General features: G+C 41.4%; 3 protein-coding genes across 3 annotated transcripts; 2 read left to right on the plus strand and 1 right to left on the minus strand.

The window, feature by feature from the left end:
• Positions 1–2976: 2976 nt before the first annotated feature.
• Positions 2977–8304, plus strand: p2ry10 (P2Y receptor family member 10). Its single transcript, XM_034223271.1, has 4 exons — positions 2977–3383; positions 5240–5496; positions 5609–5789; positions 5967–8304. Exons 2-4 carry the CDS (start codon positions 5312–5314, stop codon positions 6858–6860), a joined length of 1260 nt encoding a protein of 419 aa, XP_034079162.1. The 5' UTR covers positions 2977–3383; positions 5240–5311; the 3' UTR covers positions 6861–8304.
• Positions 8305–8885: 581 nt separating this feature from the next.
• On the plus strand, positions 8886–14495 carry LOC117550751 (probable G-protein coupled receptor 174). The gene is given in 5 exon segments (XM_034223273.1): positions 8886–9150; positions 9386–9546; positions 11868–12302; positions 13065–13532; positions 13534–14495. Coding segments are annotated over 3 exon segments (1002 nt in total). The 5' UTR covers positions 8886–9150; positions 9386–9546; positions 11868–12095; the 3' UTR covers positions 13861–14495.
• Positions 14496–15653: 1158 nt separating this feature from the next.
• Positions 15654–24640, minus strand: LOC117550738 (integral membrane protein 2A-like). Its single transcript, XM_034223257.1, has 6 exons — positions 24305–24640; positions 23773–23910; positions 19526–19705; positions 18578–18688; positions 17584–17728; positions 15654–16988 (listed from the first exon to the last, which is right to left on the minus strand). Exons 1-6 carry the CDS (start codon positions 24374–24376, stop codon positions 16894–16896), a joined length of 741 nt encoding a protein of 246 aa, XP_034079148.1. The 5' UTR covers positions 24377–24640; the 3' UTR covers positions 15654–16893.
• Positions 24641–24847: the final 207 nt, after the last annotated feature.

Raw genomic sequence — 24847 nt, forward strand, 5'->3', positions numbered from 1 at the left:
TCCAGGTCAACTTCAGTGACCTTGAAAGTCCAGGATGAAGAAAAACATCCATAGCCAATCAGCATGTAGCACCCTCCACTTGTATTTAATTCAAAGAGTGATGAGACAAGAGTCAGAACAAGTATTTATTTGCAAAAAGCTTTCCCCATTAGCAGCCTTAAAAAGCTTGCTAACTAGCTTAGCATGTTCCCAGCTTTGTTGTGATCTAGCCTTTAAAGGTGACATTGCATTGAGCTACTGTAAGGACCAGCATCTGGGTCCTGCGTACATCAGATGACATAATGTTAGTACATGATGTTAGTACATGATGTTAGTACAAGATGTTTATCCATTCTTTCATAGAGCTATGCAGAGTCAGAGATGCATGGCCTTACTTGAGACAGCCATAAAGCTCTATGCCTTAAGCAGGGATTTGCAAGAGAGAGACTGTAAAGAGAGAAAATAAATCCAGCAGGCCTCTCAGTTTGAGTGATGTGAACATGTGCATCCCGTAGCAGGGAGACAACAGTAGATGGAGTCTTCTGGGATTTGGGGTCAAGGGTAGCAGAGAGGACAACAAGAGTGGGAGTATAGAAAAGTATGCAAGATCTAGCCTTTACCCCTCGAGTGGTTCATGTAAAGAATGTGCTGAAATATTGCAACAGACGACGTGTGTCCTTTAAAGGAACAATCTGCATACTGAAAGAAGAGTGAAAAAGTAATATAGGCCTCCTCTGACCTCTAGTGGCCAGAGCACATATACAAGTGAAAACACCAGAATAGAATAAATGAAGAAGTAGAAGGCCCAATTCCAAACCAAACCCTACCCACTCCCACTCCTTAAGGGAGTGAACTCTGTCTGTAGTCACACTCGCAGCTGAACGAGGCTCCCTTCTTTCAGGTGGAGGGTTTAAATACAGCGACAAACTCCCCTCCCTCCGGCAGAAACAGGAAACTTTTCGTAAAACATTTTTCAAATCCGCAATTTTAATAATACATGTTAACTCAAATAAAACTCAAAAAATCTTTAATAGCGTTTCTTTTTTGTAAACCTTTTTTTCGGATGATTATAAGCTGCTTGGTTTTTGCAACAGTGCCTGTAAATGAAACTTTATAATCAAATTAACATGTTGACAATTGTCTACAGTAGACACGTATGATCCTAGGTAAATACAAAGAGGTACAAAAAGTAGGTAACATCAAGTTGTTAACATCTGTTTGACGATATGAATTGTCTATCTTGTTTTGCGTAGTTTACCAGTAGCCTTAATTTTTCACCGGAACTATTTGTAAACAGCATCAGGTTTTTGGAGGGCTTGATAACCCACTACCCATTGCTTCCCCTCCACACTTGTTGGATTGGAACGGCACCTAATGTGGTGATGTAGTGTGTAGGGGTAGGGTGTAGGGAGCGGTTTGGAATTGGGCCAAAACATTTAAATAAACACATTAGGCCCGAAATACACACACATTCATAAATCCATCCATCCATCCATCCATCTTCTCCCGCTTATCCGTGGTCGGGTCGCGGGGGTAGCAGTTCCAGCAGAGAGCCCCAAACTTTCTTTTCCCTGGCGACATCAACCAGCTCTGACTGGGGGATCCCAAGGCGCTCCCAGGCCAGCGAAGAGATATAATCCCTCCACCTGGTCCTAGGTCTACCCCTTGGTCTCTTCCCAGCTGGACGTGCCTGGAACACCTCCCTAGGGAGGCGCCCAGGTGGCATCCTAACTAGGTGCCCGAACCACCTCAACTGGCTCCTTTCGACGCGAAGGAGGAGCGGCTCAACTCCGAGTCCCTCCCTGATGACCGAACTTCTCACCTTATCCCTAAGGGAGACACCAGCCACCCTGCGGAGAAAACCCATCTCGGCCGCTTGTATCCGCATTCATAAATGCATGTATTAATTGAGAGGTGTCAGATTGAACAGGCTGCTTTAGTCATGCGCCTAGGGAGGTGGGGGTTCTGTGCCTTGCTCATTGACACCTCGGCAGTGCCCAGCAGGTAAAATTGTACCTCTATCAGTCAACTATACCTATATCTTGGTAGGTGCGGAGACTTGGAACTGTGACCATCCTGTGATTGCCGCCACAAGTCGTTAACCGTGATGTTTTTTTTTTCTTTCTTCAACATCAGCCTGCCCTGGCTCTTTAATATTGAACTGTGCGGAGTGGAAACCACACAGTAGCAGCGCAGGAAGCTCCAAAAGCAGCACCTGTGTGTCTGGCACATTCCTGGGCACCTTTGAGCAAGCCATTTTCTCTGGGTGTGACTTCACATGTACAGCATGGTGTGACACTAACAGGATGGATGAAACCGCTGCTTTTCGGTTGAACTATGGGTTGACATCCGAAGAAAATAGATGCAACACAACTTAAAACCAAAGATGGTTGAAAAAACAAGTTCAAAGGGTCCCAGGACTAAAGGTACTAATACTAATGTATACAAAATCCACAATACACACATATACTCCTGCCTTTACTAGGTCACCTACAACATTCTCTGCAATATTTAGCATATATTTATTTATTTTCCTGACATATATATAGTTTACTTAATCTGCATTACATGCACATTGGTCTGCAACATAATGCACTATTTTATTCTAATCTATTTTACTGTTTCCTTTTCTTTATTTTATTTTTATTTTATAATGTGTTTTATGTCCTATTTAACTATGTTGCAATGTTGCAGGAGCTTGGGACTTAAGATTTGCAATGCCAATTCTACACTCTAGCTACTGTGCATATGACAATGAAGCTTCTTAATCTTGAATTGAAATTGAATCTACTTTACAAAATGAATGCTTTGAAGCACCACCATTTAAAAAAAGGAAGTGTAGAATCTGATAAGGGAAGAGGACTATTGCATTATTATCTGCAAACATCACTGAGAGAAAGAGAAAGTGTTTAGACGGTTAGACACAAACTGCACGCCCTCACACGCTCGGCATACAGAGAGAAGAAGAACTAACATCTGCCATGTTTTGCATTCTGCACCACACACTCCACCACCATCTCACTGTGTGCCAAATAGTGTGTGTGTCTCAAGTTGCTAGGGGCCGAGTGATGTCACAGACGGTAGTGTGAGGTCAGAGCTTCCCCTTATAACCTAACTAAGAAACAGGGAACAGACCAGAGTTCACAGCCTCGTACCTCAACATATCTGAGAAAAAACCCACAGCGTTGGCAGGTTAACGCAGACGTGCTCACATGCAAAGGTCTCTGCTGCTGTGGTGTGACAGGAAGGTTTGCTGCTGAACAGCTCCGAGGGACTGGCAGTGCGTCAGTCTGCTGTTTACAGTGAAGTGTGAAGCTGCTGGAGAATGCGGCCGCTGGCAGTCGCTCCTGAATCTGACCTCTCATCTCCGTCCACGCTGATCCTTTAAGGTGACGACAGAGAAGGTAATCAGAGTTTGTGCTTAGAGAAAAAGTCATGCTGCTGTGCTTTGCCTGTGTTTGTTGTTTTAAAGCCATGCTTCACATTCTGCTGATGATAGGAGAGTAGGTATTGAATGCTCATAGTTTAAGTTAGTGCATTTGTGCATTTAGGTGTAAAATGCTGAAATAAGATACTTGTATGTTGTCTCTTTTGTGGTAACTTTATATTACATCAGCACTATTTTAAGTGTCATCTGGGATTTTAAGACCAAACATGACACAAATTTGAGAAATATATCAAATGTGCTTTAAATCGGACAACGTTTCTTGCACAGCAATGTAGAGAAAATGCAAATCCCCAATCAATCCCCTTAAAATCCTGCATGCTACTTCCTTTAATTCAGATCTGAGGGTGTGCTTTGTGTAACTCATAACTGTACAGGTAGCGTGAGGGCATCTATTGGCTGACTGCTGCAGACTGATAGCACCATCACCCAATAGGAGTTAAGAAGTGATAAGTTGTGAAAGTAACAGTAAAGCAGAAAAAAAACTGTCGCCGTTTCTCTCTTCCCCCTCTGGGGCCGGCAGAGGAAGGGTGTGGCGTCGTCTTGATGGCAGAAGGAAGGGCGATGGTTCAGTGATAAGCAGTAAATGCTTCGTCCTGCTTCCACACATTTCCTGCTGCAATCTTAGGCCAGACAGAGACATCTCTGATTTATTGCACTCTGTATCAGTATGATTCATAACCATGGTTAATCTGGCATAAAGCCACCATTTAGCTATATCAAAACAAGGTAAAGGTTCTGTTACATTTGTGAATACAGGAATTTGACGTATTTATATTATAAAGACTTTCTAATAAGTAAATTTCACCTATTGACTTTATTAATATTTGAAAAAACATTCAGCAATGAGCCATCACTTGGCTGCTGTTTATCATCCAGCAATAGGACTACATGCTTTTAGATTGTAGCTCTTTATTTTTAAAAGGATGCCCATTCCAATGCACTGTTGGACCCCAACATCAGGGCCAAAATACATCTTTAATATTTCCAACTGCATCTACAGTATGGTGGATAGTTGGAAAACCCCTTTACTATGTCTTAGTAGTACAGTATATGACTATAACTGTATCTTTAACAATAGAGTGATGGCTTTCTAGAAAGTGAAACCCATAACCACCCCTTTATTTATGGCATCCTCACAAATGAAACTGCAGATATGACCCCGCATACCTTCTGTCTGCATTTGAGAATCAGTTGCTTAAAAAAAGGAACGGTCTCCAGATGTGACCTAACAGTTAATTGGGAGGGTCTTCCTGACTAACTGAAGATGAAACTGTGAGAAATGGGAAACAGTGACTGACCTTAGCGTTGGGTTGGGTCGAAATGATTCTGTTCCTCTGACAAGCCACAAATACCAGACTGTTTTCTTTACAACTTGGCACCCCAAGTGTGGTCCTGGTAAGGGCACCTGTAGTTTACAAATGATTTATAGATAAAGATGGCGGTCAGCAGAAAGTACAGACCACCACCAAGTCTGTTTCCATTAGTGAAAAAGAACTGCCCCGTGATTCTGATCCACTACATAGTTGTATTGGTTAGGGTTAGGGCCTACAGCCTTCCACTAAGTTTCATGAAAATCAGGCCAGCAGTTTTCCGTAATTCTGCTCAAAAGCAAACAAACCAAGCAAAAGTTTAAAAAATATCCTTTAAGTCGAAGGTAATTAGGACAATTTGTCAACTTATGAAGTCTTTATAAAGTGTTTCTAATCAAGAAATGGTACCAATGAATTGGGATTTCTTTCAAAATGTTAGGTTGGAAAATAATGTGTATACTATCAATACCATGACCTGTCGACTCTACTATTTGTCTATCAGGTGTTCATTGGTGATAGGATGAAGGATTGATTGGAGGAAAAGTTTTTGACACCAGTGTGTGTGAGAGACAAAATGACTCTGAATACATCTGAAGCGTGGAAGGAGTCCCTGAACGACTCCTCCTCACTATGTGGACACAACATGACCAACTGGGAAGAACGCATGGACACCATGTACACCTACTTCTACCTGATGCTCTTCATCCCCGGCCTGTTGCTCAACACCACCGCCCTCTGGGTCCTCTGCAGACACATTAGGTACACACACACACACACACACACACACACACACACACACACACACACACACACATATTGAGCCTCAAACAGGCTCTGGTCATGGCTAACTCTCCTGCATGTTGCTCCACAGTAAGAAGACCAAGGCGGTGATCTTCATGATTAACCTGTCGCTGGCCGACCTGGCCCACATCCTCTCTCTGCCCCTCAGGATTTATTATTACTTCACACACACCTGGCCTTTTGGACGAGGCGTCTGCTTATTCTGCTTCTACCTCAAATACCTCAACATGTATGCCGCTATAGTGTTCCTGGTAAGCAAGAGTAAAAGTGAAAGTTATCATTGAGTAGCGCAAGGATACTAGACAACATAGCATTGCACTAAGGGAGGCTGTGGCTCAGTTGCATAGTGTGCTGATATTTGGACTAGGAGAGCACTGGTTCAATCCCCTGGCTGTGTGTTTTTTATGTCATCTTCTTTTTGTGTCCAGGTGTGTATCAGCATGCAGAGGTGTGTCTTCCTTCTCAACCCGTTCTCCGCCCGCAGTTGGAGGCGGCGCTATGACCTGTTGATCAGCCTCATAGTCTGGGTGGTGGTCGGCCTGGCCTGCTCGCCTTTCATCCTGATGCGGAGCAGCAGCTCCTCCAGCCACGCCATCAGCACACAGACAGTCTACAACATGTCCTACTCTCTGTCTGCCAATTCTAGCCAGCATCCCTCAGTTTACATCAATCTCAGCAGAGGCTCCATCCCTACCAAATTGGGCTGTTTTAAAGACCTGCCCATGCGTCGCCTGTCCCCGTACCTGGCCATCGCCATGATGGGCCTCGCTGAGCTTTTTGGGTTCATCATCCCTTTGACCTGCATCTGCTTCAGCTCCATCCGAATAGCCCGGTCTCTCTTCCAACAACACACCCAGGATCAGCAGAACCTGACCGGGCTCAACTCCACGGCACGCAGCCGACTCCAGTCCTTCATCTCCGACTGTCCAACGGATACCTCTCATGAAAAGCTGTCAAAGGCGGAGAAGCGGCGCGCTCTCCAGATGGTGCTGAGTTGCTCCGCGCTCTTCCTGTTCTGCTTCGCCCCCTACCACCTCAACTTCCTGCTCTACCTGCTGGTGTCGCAGGACATAGTGACCCACTGTGCGACCCGGCTGGCGGTGAGTCAGTTCCACCCGGTGTCTCTGTGCCTGGCCAGCCTGAGCTGCTGCCTCAACCCTCTGCTTTATTACTTTCTAACGGCCGAGTTCAGGCTGCACCTCACCAGGCGCAGCTCCTCCTTCACCGCCTCGCTGCTCTCCTCCCCCATCAGCTCCCCCACCGCGCGCCCCGCACCGGAGAGACTGCTGAGCATGGAGAGTAGCTGCTCAGAGAGGGAGTAGCATTATTCAAAGATAGTCGGTTTTTGGTAACTCTCACCATGAATTAAATGCATTTTTAAACAGATTTAGAGCATTATGATATGTTTACAGCACCTTATAATTGTAATAAGCACTCATAATAAGCATTCATAATGCTTTATAATATTCATCATAACACATTATAAAGGATTTTATAATTACTTATAAAGTATCACAATACTTCATAACTGTTATTTGGTTGCAAGGGTCATAGTTATTCTATAATTATCATAGTTGTAATATTAATATGTATATTATAGGCATTATAATCTCTCTTTTAATGCATTACAATGCTATTGATAGTAACTCTAAGTGAACATATGTGGCTTAAAAGGACATTTGGAAACTCTTGGGGTATACATAGAAATATAACAACACAAGCTGTTACCACAAGTGCTCAAAGTGAAACATATCATTACGTTTGTGAAACAAATGTATGTCTTGAACAAGTCATAACAGAAATCCAACAGTGGTCTCAAAACATCCGATGATTGAAACAATGTATTATTTAACTGTGGCTGTATATAATGTGTTAATGTGTCAATTCGGTGTTTAATGTGAGTATTTGATGGGAATTACATTAGTTAAATGTAAATGTGCATCATTTTTCAAAAGGTTTCAGGTTTCAACATAAATGACTGTGTTTTTTTAAATACTTAACTTAAAGCAAACAATGATCATTATATCTGCCTATTCATCAGAAATGCTGTAATGCACTAAAAGAGCACATTATAATTCCTTATAACAGTGATTACAATACATTGTAAAAAATAATGTAATGTATTACAACTATGATAATTGTAATACAATATGATCCTTGCAAGAAACAGTGACAAGCAACTATGAAGTACTAAGTTACTTGACCTTATAAGTCTTCAAAATTATAAAATGTTTTTAAATGAGTTATTGTTGTTGTTGTAAAGTATCTATGTGTGCTTAAAACAATAATTATACAATGCTATAAGCAGATTATACCTCTTTATAAGTTGGTTTATAATGCATTATGGACATGGGAGTTAGAGAAAGTGTTAAAAGTCATTTCACTGAAGGAATGACACAACGGACACAGATCATTTTTGAACTTTTAACAGACTGACAAGATCCAAGTCGGGCGTAGGGAGGATTGCCCGTATCTCCGCTGTCTGAACACAAACTGACCAGAAAAGCCTTGACCTCGGTGTGAAGAACCTCCCGGAGGACATAGTTGTGAGGACAAACAAACCATGAAGATGAGCGTGCTTCATAATGACCCTTCACACAATATCTGATGAAATATGATCAACGTTGCCCCGGTGTATATAAGCTACAGTGTGTTGCCTGTCTTCTGTCAAAATGCAACAACTTCAAATAAGCTATTCCCTCAATGTCAAGACTGTATGTAAATTGCATGCTTGTTTTGTAAATAAAAAGCGCCTATCTTTTCTTATCTCATTGTATCTGGTGTTTCCGTATGGGCTTGCATAAACAGGTCTCATTTTTACTCATTTTGCCTGAACTTCCTCTCACGATGCAAAGTGGGTGAAGGCAGTTGCAGCGGTTTCGAAAACGAGTAACTGCCAGGCTCTGAGGTCGGCTTCTAACCTGAAAAGTCACCCTCTCCCCACCCCCGCAGCTCCTATTGCAATAGCTAGACCAAAGTCTGATGCTACCCCCCTCTCTGGCAGATGAATGCAACCCATCTCGAAAGAAATGCCAGTTGTCTGATTCACACAACCAAAATATGTTACGCCATTTTATTGTATAAAATAATGAAGATAATGTATTGGGATATATCTAAGAGAAAGACACAAAAAACAGCTTAAAAAGGCCCCCCAAAAAAGTCTGTGTCTATTTTAAGTGTTGATACTCAGTCATGTAACAATCTTTTCATCTGTCATCAAAATGAAATGCATGTCTTGTCAATGTTTCTCACAAAGGGAAAAGTTGCCATAATAGCAGAAGTAATGGTGTCAAGATTATTGTAAACCACACCCCCACACTCACAGGAAGCCCTGTGTGTGATGAAACCCCCAGTACAGCAGAGACACAGACAGAGAGAGAGGTACAGATGGAACATGAGTACACAAAGCAGGAAATGACTTGTGTATACAGAAGAAAAAACTGAGTAGAAATTGGATAGGAGGAGCAGAAAACGTGATTAGCGTGAGAGAAAAGAAAAGGCGGGACAGAAAGAATATAGTGTTAGAAGGGGGGAGGAGAAAGGGGGATGTAATGACTGATGCTTCACCCTCCTGCAGTTTGATGCGACGCAGCCTCGAGCCTGAAGACAGAGGTGAGATATTCATTGTCTATTCCTATAAAACTAAAAAACAGCGTTTGTGTGAGAGGCTGTAACATCTGGATGTCTTCAGAGTGGAGTCATGCCTCATGGGGGACCCTCGCATGTTTCCCCAACGTGAGGAATGTGTGTTATGTTGAGGGTGTGAATGTGTGTTTGCAGGCCAGTGTCAGGCAGTGTCAGGCTGTTCCTTTATAGGGATCATGACATGTTTTGTGTGTTGATTCAGCAACACGTGGAGGGACCTGGGTGCTGATCAACGAGGCAAGATGTCATATCAGAGCGGAAAAGCTAAAAGGCACCAACAGCCCACAAAGGGGTGAATCACGGAGGATGGAACCATGCCTTTCCATTGGCAAGATCTGATGAATAACACTTCTGAATCCTAAGGTAGGAGTGCAACTCTTGGACGAAAAACAATAATATAGCTCGACAAGATCCAGAGATGACCATGACACCATGACAACACCACAATAAGCCCAAAGAAGGAAATAAAATAGCCTGATTCATCTTAACACACTACCAATGAGAGAAGCACTTTGTACGTGCAGGGTGAGGGTAATGACAGGGGATTCACACATAGGTCAAAGGTCAGTGAGGCTTGAAGGCAAATGGCTTGCCATAGCTGAGGGTCCACTGGGACATGTTCCTCAGTGCTGTGAAGTAGTATAAAAGCTATCAGGGAGAAGAGGCTAGTTTATATCTTTAAACATTCTAAATTCTTCATCTTGGTAACCTCGACCCTAGGAAGTACTTAAGTACAATTATGAGGACATTTCACTTTGCTCAGTTTTTGGAAGTTATTCAACTTTGTAAAGCCATCAGCATATCATGCGATCATTGGCCCCTGTGTACAGACAGCCACCACCTCTACAAGGCAAGAAAACAGTCTTTTTCTTGTTATGTGTCTTTTTGTAGTTGTTTTTCTAATTGGTTGGTGTCTCTGTTTTTTTTAATCTCTTTGTAGTTTGTTTGGAGTCCTTTTGTAGTTGTCTTGTGTCCTTTTTTGAGTGTTTTGTGGTTGATTTGAGTCTATTTTTATAGTTTTAAGTCTCTTTGTGATTGTTTGTGTCTATTTGTAGGTGAACTGAAAAACTACAACTACTACTACTGTTTGGAGACCTTTTGTAGTTGTTTTGTGTGTCTTTGCAGTTGTTTTGTGTGTCTTTGCAATTGTTTTGTGTGTCTTTGCAGTTGTTTTGTGTGTCTTTGCAGTTGTTTTGTGTCCCTAAGTGGTTGTCTTTGTTGATTGTTTTGTGGTTGATTTGTGTCTGTTTTTAATAGTTGTGAGTCTCTTTGTGATTGGCTTGTGTCTTTTAATAGTTTGTTTTGTGTCTCCTTGAGTAACATTTCGTAGGTGAAGAAGACATGGTATAAGATTATGAAACACAACATTGTTAATGGTTAAACCCAGTGGTTTGCAAGTTTTTTGGCTTGTGACCTCTTATAACAAAGCCCAAGTGTTTGGGCTTCAAATGTTATTTTAAAAAGGTATGAGGCAGATTGTTGTTCCTTCCCTCTCCCATAAATACACCCTTAGATCTATCTTGTGACCCTTAAGAGGGGCCTGATCCCTACAATGGGAACCACCTAACTTGACTACGTAACAGAAAAAGGTGGCTTCCAAATTGTTGCATCAGTATTAGTTTCTTATTTCTGGTGATCTACTGAATAATGCTACATCAGTCAGCAGAACGACTACTTTCATTTATTTTATTTGTAAAGCAGGCCATTTACTTATTTCCATTGACGTAAAGGATCTGAAAACTATGCTTGTAGTGTGACTTCTCTTAAAAATACTAAAACAGTAACATACTGACTGTGTATTTGACGATGTTTAAGTACATCCTCAAAAGTTTAGGGCAGATATTCAAATGTAGTCATCAGTACCATTTATGTCACATAGTTTCCTTGCTGCTCGACAAGCTTCTCTAAACTCCCTGTGATTAAAAATGGTCTGTAAAAAGCTTTGGAAGTGAAAGACCAGAACAATAAAAACAAAAATATTTCTTTCTTATTTTGGAATGACAGTTTTTAAGTTGTGTAGTTTGAACTAAATCAGGTCAGAAATGACTAATGAGTCCAAGATTTTTGGGAAAACCCCAGCTGAACCAGTGTAGACCTACTCATGCTTACAGCAGTGGGTGGGTGACACCTACAAAGCCTGTCAGATATGACTATACATTTCCATTTGAAGAAATCAATGTTGCCGGGTGTAAGGCTACCTTCAAATGTATAGCACTTGAATTACCATCATTTAAATGTTCATGTCAAAGAGGATCATGGAGGTGTCACTGATTCAAACTGTGAATTCAACACAAAAAGTGTTGTTTGTGTTGCTGTGACTGCCTAACCACACCAGTTTCACTGACGCCTTGCTCCAGGCGTTGCACACTGGCTCATTGTACTCTGTTGTGCAGGTGTAGATACAGTGAACACTATGTGGGACATTGTAGCATCAACTTCTCTGTGGGTTTGCATATTTACTGTAAACGCCACTGCAAAAGATGCAATCAAATACAAAAGGCTTTTTATGTTGCGCACCGTTTCAACAGGTGGCCTGTCGAGCTAAAGTGTGGTTGGGACCCAATGCTGTAAAATGAGAAGTGTTTATGAGAGGCAAAATGTTTTTACATGATGCCTCACGCAATATGTAAAACATGATGCTGGTATAGGATGATTTAGTAACCCTTTATTTTCTTCTCTTTTAGAGTGCCGTGTAACTGGGATCGATTGCAGTTTGAAACATCAAGAGTCTATCAACGTTGGACCATTAATATACTTCACACAAGAGCAAACCCCTACGCACCATAATGGAGAGCATTGGCGCTCAAACACCTCCGTTCCCACGCTTTAAGCATCGTTTCTGAATCAAGCATCCTGTGAATGCACCAGGCAGCTTGTCCTTACAGTAAACAGTGAACAGCCCTTGGCTTAAGATGAACTTTTCCAACAACAACAACTGTGCAAGCACTGAATATCTGCGGACGTACCAGCACCAACTGTATGCGGTGGTGTACAGTGTGATCTTAGCGCCAGGCCTGCTGGGAAATGTGCTGGCACTCTGGGTGTTCAAGGTTTACATCAGAGAAACCAAGAAGGGGGTGGTGTTCATGATTAACCTGGCTGTGGCCGACCTACTGCAGGTAAAGATTCTATGTTTTTTATTGGATTGTGCCAGTCGGAGTATTTATATATGTATCCGCAATTTGTCTCATCTTTAATCTTATCTGACAAAAAAGACTTTTTACCGTTGATATTTCCTGTGTTCTGCGGCTAATGATTATATAACACTGAATATGTTTTACAACACACTATAATGTAGGTGTAAGCAGATATAAGGGCATGTTGTAGTGTTGAATGTATTCATCAACAATCATAAACATTTTTTGTCAAAGTTTTCTGATTCCCGATTGGTGCAATTTGAGTTAGTTACAGCCACTAACTAAAGGTCCATCTATACAGCAAACAAGTTTTAAAACGATTGGGAGTGAGGCGTGGCAGGTTGCGCTAGCTAGCTAATTCTTGTCTTGTGAAATCTGATAAACAGTCATTTCATCAAAATCAGTGGCCCATATCGTATTTTCAAAGATGCTGTAACTGTCATAGGGTCTGTTTGTATTCTGTTTATAAAAAGAAAGGTTAAACTAAATGTAATGGTCTTTAAAGATGACAAAACATTTATTTTACAAGTTTGCAAAGTTGTGGACAACCTCAAGTTGATGGTTTATTTACCAAATAACTCCAAGGGAAATGTATCTTCCAGGTATAAAGAAATAATTACTAATCTTTGAGAAGCTTTAAAAAAATGCATTCCAAGGTTCAGTGGGAGTCAAATCAAATGTGTTGTCTACATGTTGTTTTAGTTCTTCTTCTGCGACCATCTTGACACCCTCTGCTCTCCTCAGGTGCTCTCGCTGCCTCTGCGGATCTACTACTACCTCACCGACACCTGGCCCTTTGGTCACCCTCTCTGCATGATATGCTTCTATCTCAAGTACGTTAACATGTACGCCTCCATCTTCTTCCTGGTGTGTGTCAGCGTGCGTCGCTGTCAGCTCATCATGCGTCCGCTGAGGTTCAACTCGTCCAAGCAAAGAGGAGATTTGGTAATATGTGCCGTTGGCTGGCTGTTAGTCTGCCTATGCTGCCTGCCTTTCCTCTCCTGAGGAAACCCCAACAATGAAACAGACGTTAATTCAAGTCGTCCAGACTTGTGTTTCTCTGAGCTGCCAATGAGGACGGTCAGTGTTCAAGCCGCTTGGGTGCTCCTCATCCTCGCAGAGCTAATGGGCTTCATCGTTCCTCTTATCCTAGTGTTAGGCTGCACCTTTCTGACTGCTGGCAGTCTTCGGGGACTCCACGGCGTGGGCAATTCCTGACCGGGGGGAGAAGAGGAGGGCGTTACGGATGGTGCTTAGCTGTGCTGTGGTCTTCCTAGTGTGCTTTGCTCCTTACCATGTCACCATGCCCCTGGACTTCTTGGTTAAAGCTGATGCCCTGAGCAGCTGCGCCTTAAGGGACTTGATTCTGCGATGTCACCCCGTCACCCTCTGCCTAGCCAGCCTGAACTGTAGCCTGGACCCACTCATGTACTATTTCACAACTGATGAATTCTGGAGGCGACTGAGCAAGCCGGAGATACCAGAGACTTTCAACAGGCGCCTGTCCTGTATGACTGGAGGAGAGAATACAGAGAACTAGAAACTCTTAGACCTCTCTTATTGATGAAGGACCTGAGATAGATATACACTCCTAAATCTAAGGATAGATAGTTAACGTGAAAACTGGTAAGTGCAGGGTCTAGCTGCATAACTTGAGACTGGGCCCACCTCCCTCAACGGACTCTTACGGGGCCCTAGCATAAAGAAGGAAGACATTTATGGAAGAGGACAATCATCAGGTTACGATTGCGTGAGTTAGTTAGTTGGAATTAGCCCATGACCTGCGAAAAAAACACAAATAACATAACCTACTATACTACCAACTGTAAGACTAACTGTAAGTTAAGCAGAAAATGATTATGAACTAACCCTATAAGTTTGCTTACATTAGCTAGCCATGTTTATGTTGTTAGCAATGTCAACATTAGCTTAAAGGGGACTTATCATGCAAAATGCACTTTGTGATGTCTTTTATACATAAATATGTGTCCCCGGTGCGTCGGGGAACTCACGCAGCGTCAGAAAATAAAACCCTCTCTCGGGTGTACAACGAGCGGATACAGATGTCCATCCGCTGTGACGTCGGCAGACCCACAGAAAGTTGCTATCAGAAACAATGCCTGACATGTTTTGGACGTAATCGCCTCTTTGTTTACATTAGCAAGCCACGCTAACACTCAGAGCTAACCTGTACTGAAGAGCACATGTGTTTAAAAAGCAGGAAATAAAATAAAAACTCACCTTGTGATAAACCTGCAAGAGAAAAAGCATTTGAACTCCATACTATTTCAGAAATAATCCTTGACATGGTTTAAACAGGATGGCGTTTTATCACAACCGAATTTAACTTTATCTCCGGTAGAATTCTGATCAAGCATTAGCTCCGCCTCCTCTTCTTTTTTTTTTCAAGCTAAGGACCCAACATCCGCGTTTCTCTAACAGGGCTGCAAAAGAGGGGTTTGAGCAGTATGAGGCATGGCTACAATGGGTGAACTGTTTGGTATTTTGAAAAAAAAACTTCACAGACATGTTTTGTATAGGTATGGCCCTACAATATATTTTTCAATATAGCATGATAGGTCCACTTTAAATGGATACATTAAAGGTTTGGTATATTTGACTGGTGTGCTTCATTTGCTAACGACATTAACGTAGCTTGCTGACCTTCGCAAACATAAGTTTGGTAGCTTACACGTTATTTGCTGCTTGACAATACATACTCTCTTGGTTACAGTTTTAACAGATTGTACATGTTTTCCGCATCCCAGTGAGACATCTCACTTCATGTTACTCTGAGAACTGGGGTTACGTAAGTAACCTATAGTTTTATTGGTGGAGCTTGTCATGAACGTGATGGACTTAAAACTGTAGAACATAATTATGCTCAGGATCTTTCATTTATTATCGATAAGCGACACAAACAACACTTTCTGCAACATTATATGGCATGTAAATGTTATTTATTCACAAGTGTGTGATTACGTGGATTTGCGTTCCATTTCGAGGTGGGCCCGGAGTTCTGCAGAGTAATCCCTTATTGAAAAGAAAAAGGGATTCAGTTTAAAAAAGGCCAACTATTTTTCTATTTATATTTTAATAAAATATGTCTGTTCTTTCAAAATGTGTACCACCTTGGTGAAGAGTGAGCCGTTCCTGTTATGAATGATGAACATGTCATCAGTGCCAACATCTCTAAAAAGCAACAATACAGAATACAGGCAAACCCTTAAACCAGCTAAATGTTCCAGTTGTTTGCATCGTAGGATAAGCTTACAGCTCGCAGAGGAAGGGTGGTGGTCCTGGAAATGGAATCATAAGTGAAGAGACAGAATATTCAGTAGGTAAAGAAATGCAACTTTATTCAGCAACAAAGTTAATTAATTTCAGTAGCTGCACACAACATTATTTTTGTATCTATTTTTCTAGCACTGTTAGACAGAAAACACATTTTTACACACACATTTCCTGTCTGATTGTCTTTCTGTGCAGGCATTGAGTGCAAACAAATGAAAATCTCTTGAAGTAATTTGGCAAAAGGCCATTTTTTTTTTAATACCTTCGAGCTTAAGGGCTTTCAAAATCAATGACAATTTTTACAAACATATTGTTCCTGTGACAGTTTTAAACATAGAGTTTTCCGAAACTTGTAGCAACCTGTAAAGCTACATAGGATTCATAAATAAGAATTAAAAAACGGACATAAAGAATACTTCTTCAATTTGGTCAAATTTCCATATAGCTCATTCACTTCTTTAGCTCGTCAACAATCCTTCAAGTTTTTTTTGTCACAAATGAAGTCTCTACACAAACAAAGTCACTGACTGCCCTGTCAGGTATGAAACCGTTAATTACATAAAATCTTCACACAGCAGGACAGCAGTGGCCCCTTGGAGCAGCAGGGCACTCTGGGAAATATCTACAAAGGTGCCTGAGAGCTCGGGGCTCAAGCGTCTCTGGGACCAGACAGACGACCATGTTACATGCGTACTGCAGCTGTACCATACATTTCCTGGGTGACTTGTGCTATATCACACTATAACATATAGTAGATCTTGTCTGCTCTAATAACCCCATTAAAAGCGGGAACAGTAGGCTGACACACAGACAGGACTGTTATGAATGACTTCTCAGTATCACGAGGATATTCAGTAGTAAGACTAACAACTCTCATCCGGAGGTGAGTGGATGTTGCAACACATTAACGACGACTAGATAATTAAAAAGGAAGCTACAGCACCAGAAACCAACATAACAAATTAAACTTAGTATATCTTTAAAGAGCAGGGTAACGCTGGTTATTAGTACAAGACCAACTAGTGAGTACTTTAGCAAGAGGGGGAAACCGCAGAGGAGAGGGGTCAGGCTGTATAACGCTGTAAATTAAATTCACTTATCACAGGGGATAAAGCAAGGGGAGGAAAAAACTGAGTATTTTACAAAAGTAACTTTCTGCTGAAAGCTGTTCCCTCCTTCGCCTACTTCCTCCCACTCTCTCTGTCTGCCTGTCTGTCTCTCTCCCTATCACACTCTCTCTCTCTATGTCTCTTTTGCTCGCTTGCTTCGTGTTTTCTCATCAAGCCTTGCAGATCCTGGTCTCCGTCACAAATTTGTTCTCAAAGTGGTGGATGGTGAAGCATTCGTCTGCGGAACGCTTCTGGATGCCTCCACCTGACAAGACAAAAACATTACGACTAATTATTAAAATGGCAAAACTGACACTAAATCAAATCAATAGCTGAACATCTTAACACTTATTTACAGCCCTTCTAAAGTGGTCCTCAGTATGGACAGGTACTAAAAATAGTAGCGTTAAATTCAGCTTTATGTGGTTTAACGTGGAGGAAACGATACTTAGCAAAGTGGAACTGAAAACAAAACGTCTATTAGCTCAACTTGAATAAGATGAAGTGTGGTTGTGTTATTTGGTTTGATATAGATGTCAGCTATTAAATGCAAGTTGACAACTGCTAAGACAAAAGTCCTCTATGACGTTCCGAGACAAATATGTTTAAAACTGCCTCTAAAATGTCCCGTCTGGGCACAAGCAGCAGTGTCAGAATTGTAGCCTTGTTCCCCAAACAAAGCGACAGCTTAATTTTAACAGCATTTTGTTAAATAAAATGTATTTTCCACAATTTCACAAGTATATCAACTAGTTTAGGATGATGTCAACTTAAAGGAAACACCTTATGGTACTTTTAATATTATTGAAGCTTAACAAACGAGACAAAATATCAGTTTTAGCTGTACAGTCCATCCAGACCTGGCAGGGTGGAACGGCGCTGCATTCTGTACGTGTCCTTCCCCTCACACAGCCGGCGGATGTAGAAGCCCAGAGGCTTAATGTCATCGATGCGCTCCGTCACCACCAAGTCCTCGTGCACCAAGTAGCTGCGGTAAGAGCCGGACTGGGACAAAAACAAGGGTTTAGGACACATCTTCAAAAGCACTTTAATTAGTTTTCATCAAAGAAAAGCAGCACAGTGAACAAGCCAAGTGTGAGGGACAGACTTTGTCTGATTAATGATTCATCACCAAACTTCTGTATTTGTTGAAACACTTCTACATTTGATAATGATATTCGCTGATGGCACCACCACCCACGCTGTACAACATGTCCTGGTGGAGAACTCAGTGACTGACTTTTTTTTTGACTAGCTACACTTTTTGTGCCCACATACAGTCCCACAGCTCTCAAACTTCTGATATTGCTCAACTCTCGCACAAACTAAAATGCTGTTGCATCAACCTGATGATGTTCATGTTCATATATTGTTGAGACTTGTCACATAAAAACCCAGGTCGTTTTATTTTTTATTAAATAATGATACCAAAACCTAACTATCTATAGTCAAAATGTCAACCTCATGGCTCTAGGGATGGCAAGCTTAGCTTTTCATCTTCTACTTGGTCACAGATCACATATTTAAGGAGCGTGAAAGAGTTTCATTATGTAAGTAATACATTCTGATGGAGATTACTCATGCAGTGCTGCTAACACTGAATGTCAGGGGATAGTGGAAGATGATGTAGGCTGGATTTGTTTTACTCAACAAATTACACACATGACAGATTTGCAGAGGATTAAAGCACAGACAATATATGGAATTACTATAAACCCCCTGGATTTCACCAGGTAATATTAAGTGCTTATGCCTGAGTGAGAACGCTGTGCCGGTGTGGTTTCTCCATCATGAAGATACATTTCTCTACAGCCGGCTGCATCCTGAGATGGTGCTGTGCTGATCATGACTCACCATCAGCTGGGAGAACAGGTCGATGAGGTCCTGAGGGGGGAGCACCACTGAGGTGTTCAGAGGGATCACAAAGCACGTCCTCAGAGTCAGGTCCAGATATGCCGTCAGCTTCTGCTCACACACATATGAAGAAATCAGGAAAGAGTTTAAAGTACATTAACAGTATGTACAGTACTGTGTGTAGGCCGGTCACAATTACGACTTTGTTGGACGATATGTGACCCGCTCTAACTAAATCAGTCAGATGTCGCAACGACTCATTCATGGATTTATGTTTAAAACTCGTGTCATGGTTGTTTTGGTTGATTTTAAACAAACAAAGACTTGGCTTTTAGAATACAATACTCTTACCACCATATTCAGATGATAATCACATTCTTAAAGCTGATAAAGGCAAGATAACAAGATCAGGGATCACCGATCATTCTTCTCATACAAACTTTAACTTTGAAGCCTTTTTTCTCAGAATTGGAAAGCTAAGAAACTTCTATTTCAATGTATGCAGCTCAAATGTGTTTCAGAGACAATGTTTTGATTTTGATGGAGAAAGCCACGTAGATTCTCCCAGAAGTAATTGTATTGTCCTTTTAAGACCATCTAATACCACTAATAAAATGTTTGTTTAATAGCATTAAAATTCAATTACGCCCTTTTAAAGAGCAATGAACTTTCAATTCTTAAGAAGACTATAGGCACTGGATTGTATTAAAATACCCTAAATCACTAAATCATAAATAAAGCGAAACCACACAACCAAAACAATAAATAAAATGGTCTCTTGGGGTCTGTTTTTAAAAAAATGGCCATGTCTGAACGATGCCAAATCTTGTAATGGAAAGGAAAACCTTCTGCTATTTTGTTCAGGCATTATATTGGCTATAAACTCCTATGTAAACACAACAGGCAATATTTCGTTCAGGAAAAAAAATTGTGGAGATGTTCAGATACCCTGTTGAAGTCATGGAGGATGTAGGCGGGGTCCCCGGCTCTGAAGCGGGGAGGGGGCACGCTGATGACGGCCATGCTGTCAGAGATCTCCACCTCCTCCTCCACCCGGGGCAGGTAGTAGGGCTGGCTCTCCCCCCCGGAGGACACGTCACTGAACTGCATGGCGCCGTGGTACATCCTCTGGAGAACACAAACACACAATATCAGATGACTTCCTTGTTAACAGATGTACTGTGATTTTGTGGTGGTCTCAGAATACTTGACATTATCAAGATTGGGTTTTGACAGTTACTCTCCTTGAAAAATGTAATAAAAAAAATTAAAGAATACAAATCTTTATATTAAAGTGGACCTATCATGCTATATTTGAATAACATATTGTAGGGCCATACCTATATAAAACATGTCTGCGAAGTTTTTTTTCAACAGATTATGCATTTTAGCCATGCCTCATTTCACTCTATTTGCTCTTTTTTAGCCCTGTTTTTGCAAGGGCTAAATCTGTGAGAAGTCTTCTTCGCTGCTTTTGTGGCAGACGACAGCGCCACCTACAGGCCTGGCATATGTACTACAGCGTCTCCAGCACTTTCGAACGGCAATGGCTGTCTCCTCCTGATAGGTGGAGAGTTGCCCATATAGGCGGAGCTCCTCGTTTCTGACGTCAGAGATATTTCAAATCTGTATCAGTCTGTTTCAGATCCGTTGCAGCCCCGTTTTTAGAGATTTGGGTATGGAGGAAAAGAGAGAGGGTTGTGTTTTCTGACACTTGGTGAGTTCCCTGACACAACGGGGACACATATTCGACGTACAAAAGCGCATTTTGCATGATAGGTCCCCTTTAACATAAGAAGTTAAGCAAGAATGAGCAGTAAAAAGATAAAAATGTAAATGTATAAAGATTTATAAAAACACAAGAACTTCAAAAGTTTAAATAAAATGGAATGGAATATAGTATGTGCACATTCATCTACAACATATGATCTTTATATTACAATATATACAAAGGTGTATAAGTATTAATAATATATTAATGCTGAATTGGCTTAATTTTGTATCTCTGCTTTCTTCAGCTGCATTACGAGTATTTCAGTGAGGGGTCACGTTCAGAACAGGAACAGGAACCACAACAACTCGTGCCACTGAAGTACGTTGTTGTGTTTAACGCGTGGTGAGGTGGGTCTCTGCAACCACAAGTGCGTTAGCTGGTCTAACACTGAAGCAGCCGATATGACCTCACTACCTGTCGGCTCTGCAAGCAAACAGCACTAGTCTTAATAAACAAATAACATACTGCAGCAGTATGGTTTGCAGTGGCACCATTTCATCGTTTCTGCATAGAAGCTTCAGGATTTGGTGAAAGGTTCTCACTAAGCTAAAAGCTGCATTAAAAGACCACTAGAGGGCAGCCAGTACTCTCCCTTTCAATATTGTACATTTGGAGAAATTGTAACTATGTTTTTTGCAGGTTTTTTTCAATGTTGTAGACTGATGTTTTATTCTCAGTACAATTTGTAGAATCATATGTGTGATATGTATTCATCACTACAGTATTTATTCTACGGTACAGTATATAATCTTGCATTTTTTTTGTATCCAAGTATATATTCATGCATTTGACTTGCACCATTATATTACTTGCACTATTTTCTTTAATCACAATATTTTACTTCCTTATTTCTTTAATGTCTTAAGTACATTTTATGTTGCACTGTCAGAGGAGCATAAGGCTTATGGTGTACATTGCCAACAACTACAGTGTAGCTGTTAAGACAGTTTGACAAGCACATTCATGTACTAATGTGATTAGATACAAACAAATAAAAGAATTAGGGTAAGAATAAGGTTAACTAATGTAATGTGTGAGTGGAATAAAGCTCCTAAACAAAGTTGAATTTCATATGAAGTGTTAATGCATTGTATTAATAGTAGGGCTGGGACTCGATTAAAAAAATTAATCTAATTAATTAGAGGCTTTGTAATTAATTAATCGAAATTAATCGCATTTTTAATCGCATATACATATTTGACCTAAGAACAGTGAGAAGCAATTTTTTTTCACATGGATTTTAGTATACCATTAGGCACATTCACACCGCAGTACTTTTCCCACAAAGGTTCATGAGAATTGAGTTCATGAGAACTCTTTGAACCTGGGGGTGGATTAGGCAAATGAAGCCGCTGACGTCACTTCTTCTTCTGCTTTGGGTTTACTGGCAGGCCGCAAACCACTTCACGGCGTATACTGCCGCCCAAAGTCCCCGGCCGGAAGTCCCCGGAGTTGGGGACTGGCTTCAGTAGAAGCTGCTGGGAGTCCCAGCAGCCTTCCGAGTAAATCGCCAGAACGCCGACACCTCCTCATCTCCACCGCTCCCATGTTTTATTTTGTGTTGCCATAAGTTAGTCTCTCTGCGTTTCTGCGCTGGGCTAATGCTAATAATGCTAATGCGAGGATAATAAAATGGCGGCTTCACAAAACTTTTTGGGAGTTTTACGGGGCGTGGTTTGCAATCCGCCCAGCCAATCAGAAATATAGCTCTTTTCTCACAAGAGAGCCGTACGAAAGTCCCTGCGCTCTAGCAGCTCTCTGCTCTCTAGCAGGGACTTTCGTGGGGGTAAAAAGGTTCTCATGAACTAATTTTAGTACCGGCTCTTTTTGGTGTGAACGCAATAAAAGAGGCTAACGTCCACGCTAGCTTCACGCTAGCTGCTATATGTTTTGCATTGAGGTGATACTTGAGGCTTGATGTGCTGCGGTGATATGCGAATTCCTTTTTGCATAATTTGCACACAACCGTGCTCTTATCGACGCTTCCATCCGTCCGTTTTTTAAAACAACATTTCCCACTGTTGTTCACTGTGGTTTGTTGTTGTCTGAAGTCATGAACGTTAGTTGGTGCTCCAGTATAATCGGTACGCCTGAAACTCATCCAGTGAGAAACGTTCCGCTGTGCAAAAATAAGTGCGATTAAAATGCGTTAATTTTTTTAACGCGTTAATTTTTGTGTAATTAATTAATCTTAATTAACGCGTTAAAGTCCCGGCCCTAATTAATAGTTAAACAAGCCATTTTAGGCTTTGCTTTATTCGCATAAGAAAACCTTAGGGGCACAGATATTGAATGCAAGAACTCGTAACAAACAACGCAGCAATACTTAAAAAGATTAAGTCTGCACTTTCTCTGAAAACGGAAGAGAGCAACAGTAAGCATTTTAGTTTCCCGCCAAGGCAAGAGTGTTGATCAGCAGTGAAAGAGCCTCAATAACTCTTACCCAACTGAAATAAAAGCTAATTAAATACTATTGAGAATGAGGCCAACAATTTCAGTGGAACCACACTTAAAAATGTGCATTGTTTCAATATAACCTGAGGGACAGAGCAGGTAGAGCTTGCCGATGTGGAAGTGAATCTTTTGGTATCTTGTGATTCTAAGTCTACTCCTGGGTTCATGATTCACTTAAAGAAATAATACGCAGTTCAAAATTGAATCTGGATTCAGAGCATAAGGTTATTTGAGATCTACTCCAGTCCGCTGTGGGCTAATATAAGTGGTTTGGCAAAAGATGGCATGACGGCAGAATAAAGAGTGTATAATATATTTTATTAACATATTTTAAAAAGGTTTTATAAACTGATTGCAATTGCACAAAGGCAGACCTAAAATATCTTTAATTTAACATGTATTCATGTTAAGTTTTAACATTTAAACAATCTTGTTACTAAAATTGGTCTAGCATTTCTCAATTTGCGATTGAGAAATCTGCGACTTTAATAGAAATGTTTTACAAAAATAAGATTGCTGCCTGTAACAGGAATAAATGGGTAGGGAGGATAGCTGCCTTTTAGTTTATCTTGTTAATTGCAAAAATAAATGTACACAAAATAACTCTGAAAGCCCTTGCATGATGAAGTGTGAAATAGGCTGCCCCACATAGTAATAAACTGTTGCCTTCTGGATTTTAATGTAAAAATGTGTACAAACATTGATTGCGAATTGAAATGCAGATTAAACATTTCGACAAATGCTGTAGTGTCAAAGGAGCTAATTTGAACAGTGTGTGCGACTTCACATTCTGTGTCTCTTACATAAACTGTAATATATGGATCACATGACAGACCCTGTGGCATCTCTAGGCCTACCCATGTCAGGTGGACTGCCCCAGTGTGAGTTTCAGAACAACAATACTTAGAAAACTCCAATACTAACCCCCCTTGGTAATATCAATATGAACAAACACACACATGTTTACCTTTGGGGTGAAATATCGATAGAGACATGCTCCCCCCACGATGAGCCCGCTGAGGATGAAGGCGATGCCCAGCAGGGTGAGCAGGCAGCGACCTGTGGAGCCCTCGATGCCCGCCGGAGCAGAGGCCAGCTCAGGATCCTAACACACACACACACGCAATGCCGTCAGCAAATCCACTGTAAACCCATAACATTACATGCATTTAATATCAACATTCAACACATACAGCTTTGAATCAGCCATCTCTAATCCCGTGAATGTTTGGCCTGTGCAGAACAGCTGTGTTGATGTTCAGAAGATGGGCGGTCCCATTTTGTCCTGCTGTATCAGGTGCAGTATAGCACGCCAATCATTAAGCCGAATACACTGAAAACCTCAATATAATGTTAACAAAACGCTACAGAATATGCATTAAAAAGGCACATAGAAGGAGTCCACGTTTACAGTAGAGTGCCGGCGGTCTGTGCAGGCCTGCTACTACCAGGCTAATGACGGACACCGGGCTGCATCGCTCTGAATCCCGTTAGCTCACCTTCTCAGCGGCGGGTACCTCTTTGCCCAGCGCCTTCTGCGCCAGAGCTGAGTTAAAAGCTATCTTCACCATACTGCTGGTGGAGAGGAACCGTTAGCTCGGGTTTCTTGTATAAATAGGAGAAAGGATAGTGTCGGTGCGACCAGACTGCAGACAGACTCGTTTACTCTCTGCAGCTCCGCACTGTGACGCACTTTGCAAGCACGGCTTTATTTACAGCTTCCGGTGGCTGGAGGGGATTAGGACGTCCAGAGCGGAAGCTAGAAACACTGCATAAAATGTAAGATAAATGACATATATAAACAGCTTGCACCAGAGGTAATTTAGACGATCTTTATTGCTGGTTTGACAGTGGCCACTGAAACAATTTATGGATTCATTTATTGCCTCCAGCATCCTCTCTTGAGAGTTCTTTGTGTAGCTTTGCCGCCATCTTGTGGCCGCCAATGGAAGCAACCCTTATTTGTGTGTCATACTAATGCTCCCAATCAGGAAAAATCTGTTTCCTATACAGATTTGACCAAACCTAATGACATGAACTAT

This window comes from Gymnodraco acuticeps, unplaced genomic scaffold (genome assembly GCF_902827175.1).
Source record: "Gymnodraco acuticeps unplaced genomic scaffold, fGymAcu1.1, whole genome shotgun sequence".
Classification (NCBI taxonomy): domain Eukaryota; kingdom Metazoa; phylum Chordata; class Actinopteri; order Perciformes; family Bathydraconidae; genus Gymnodraco; species Gymnodraco acuticeps.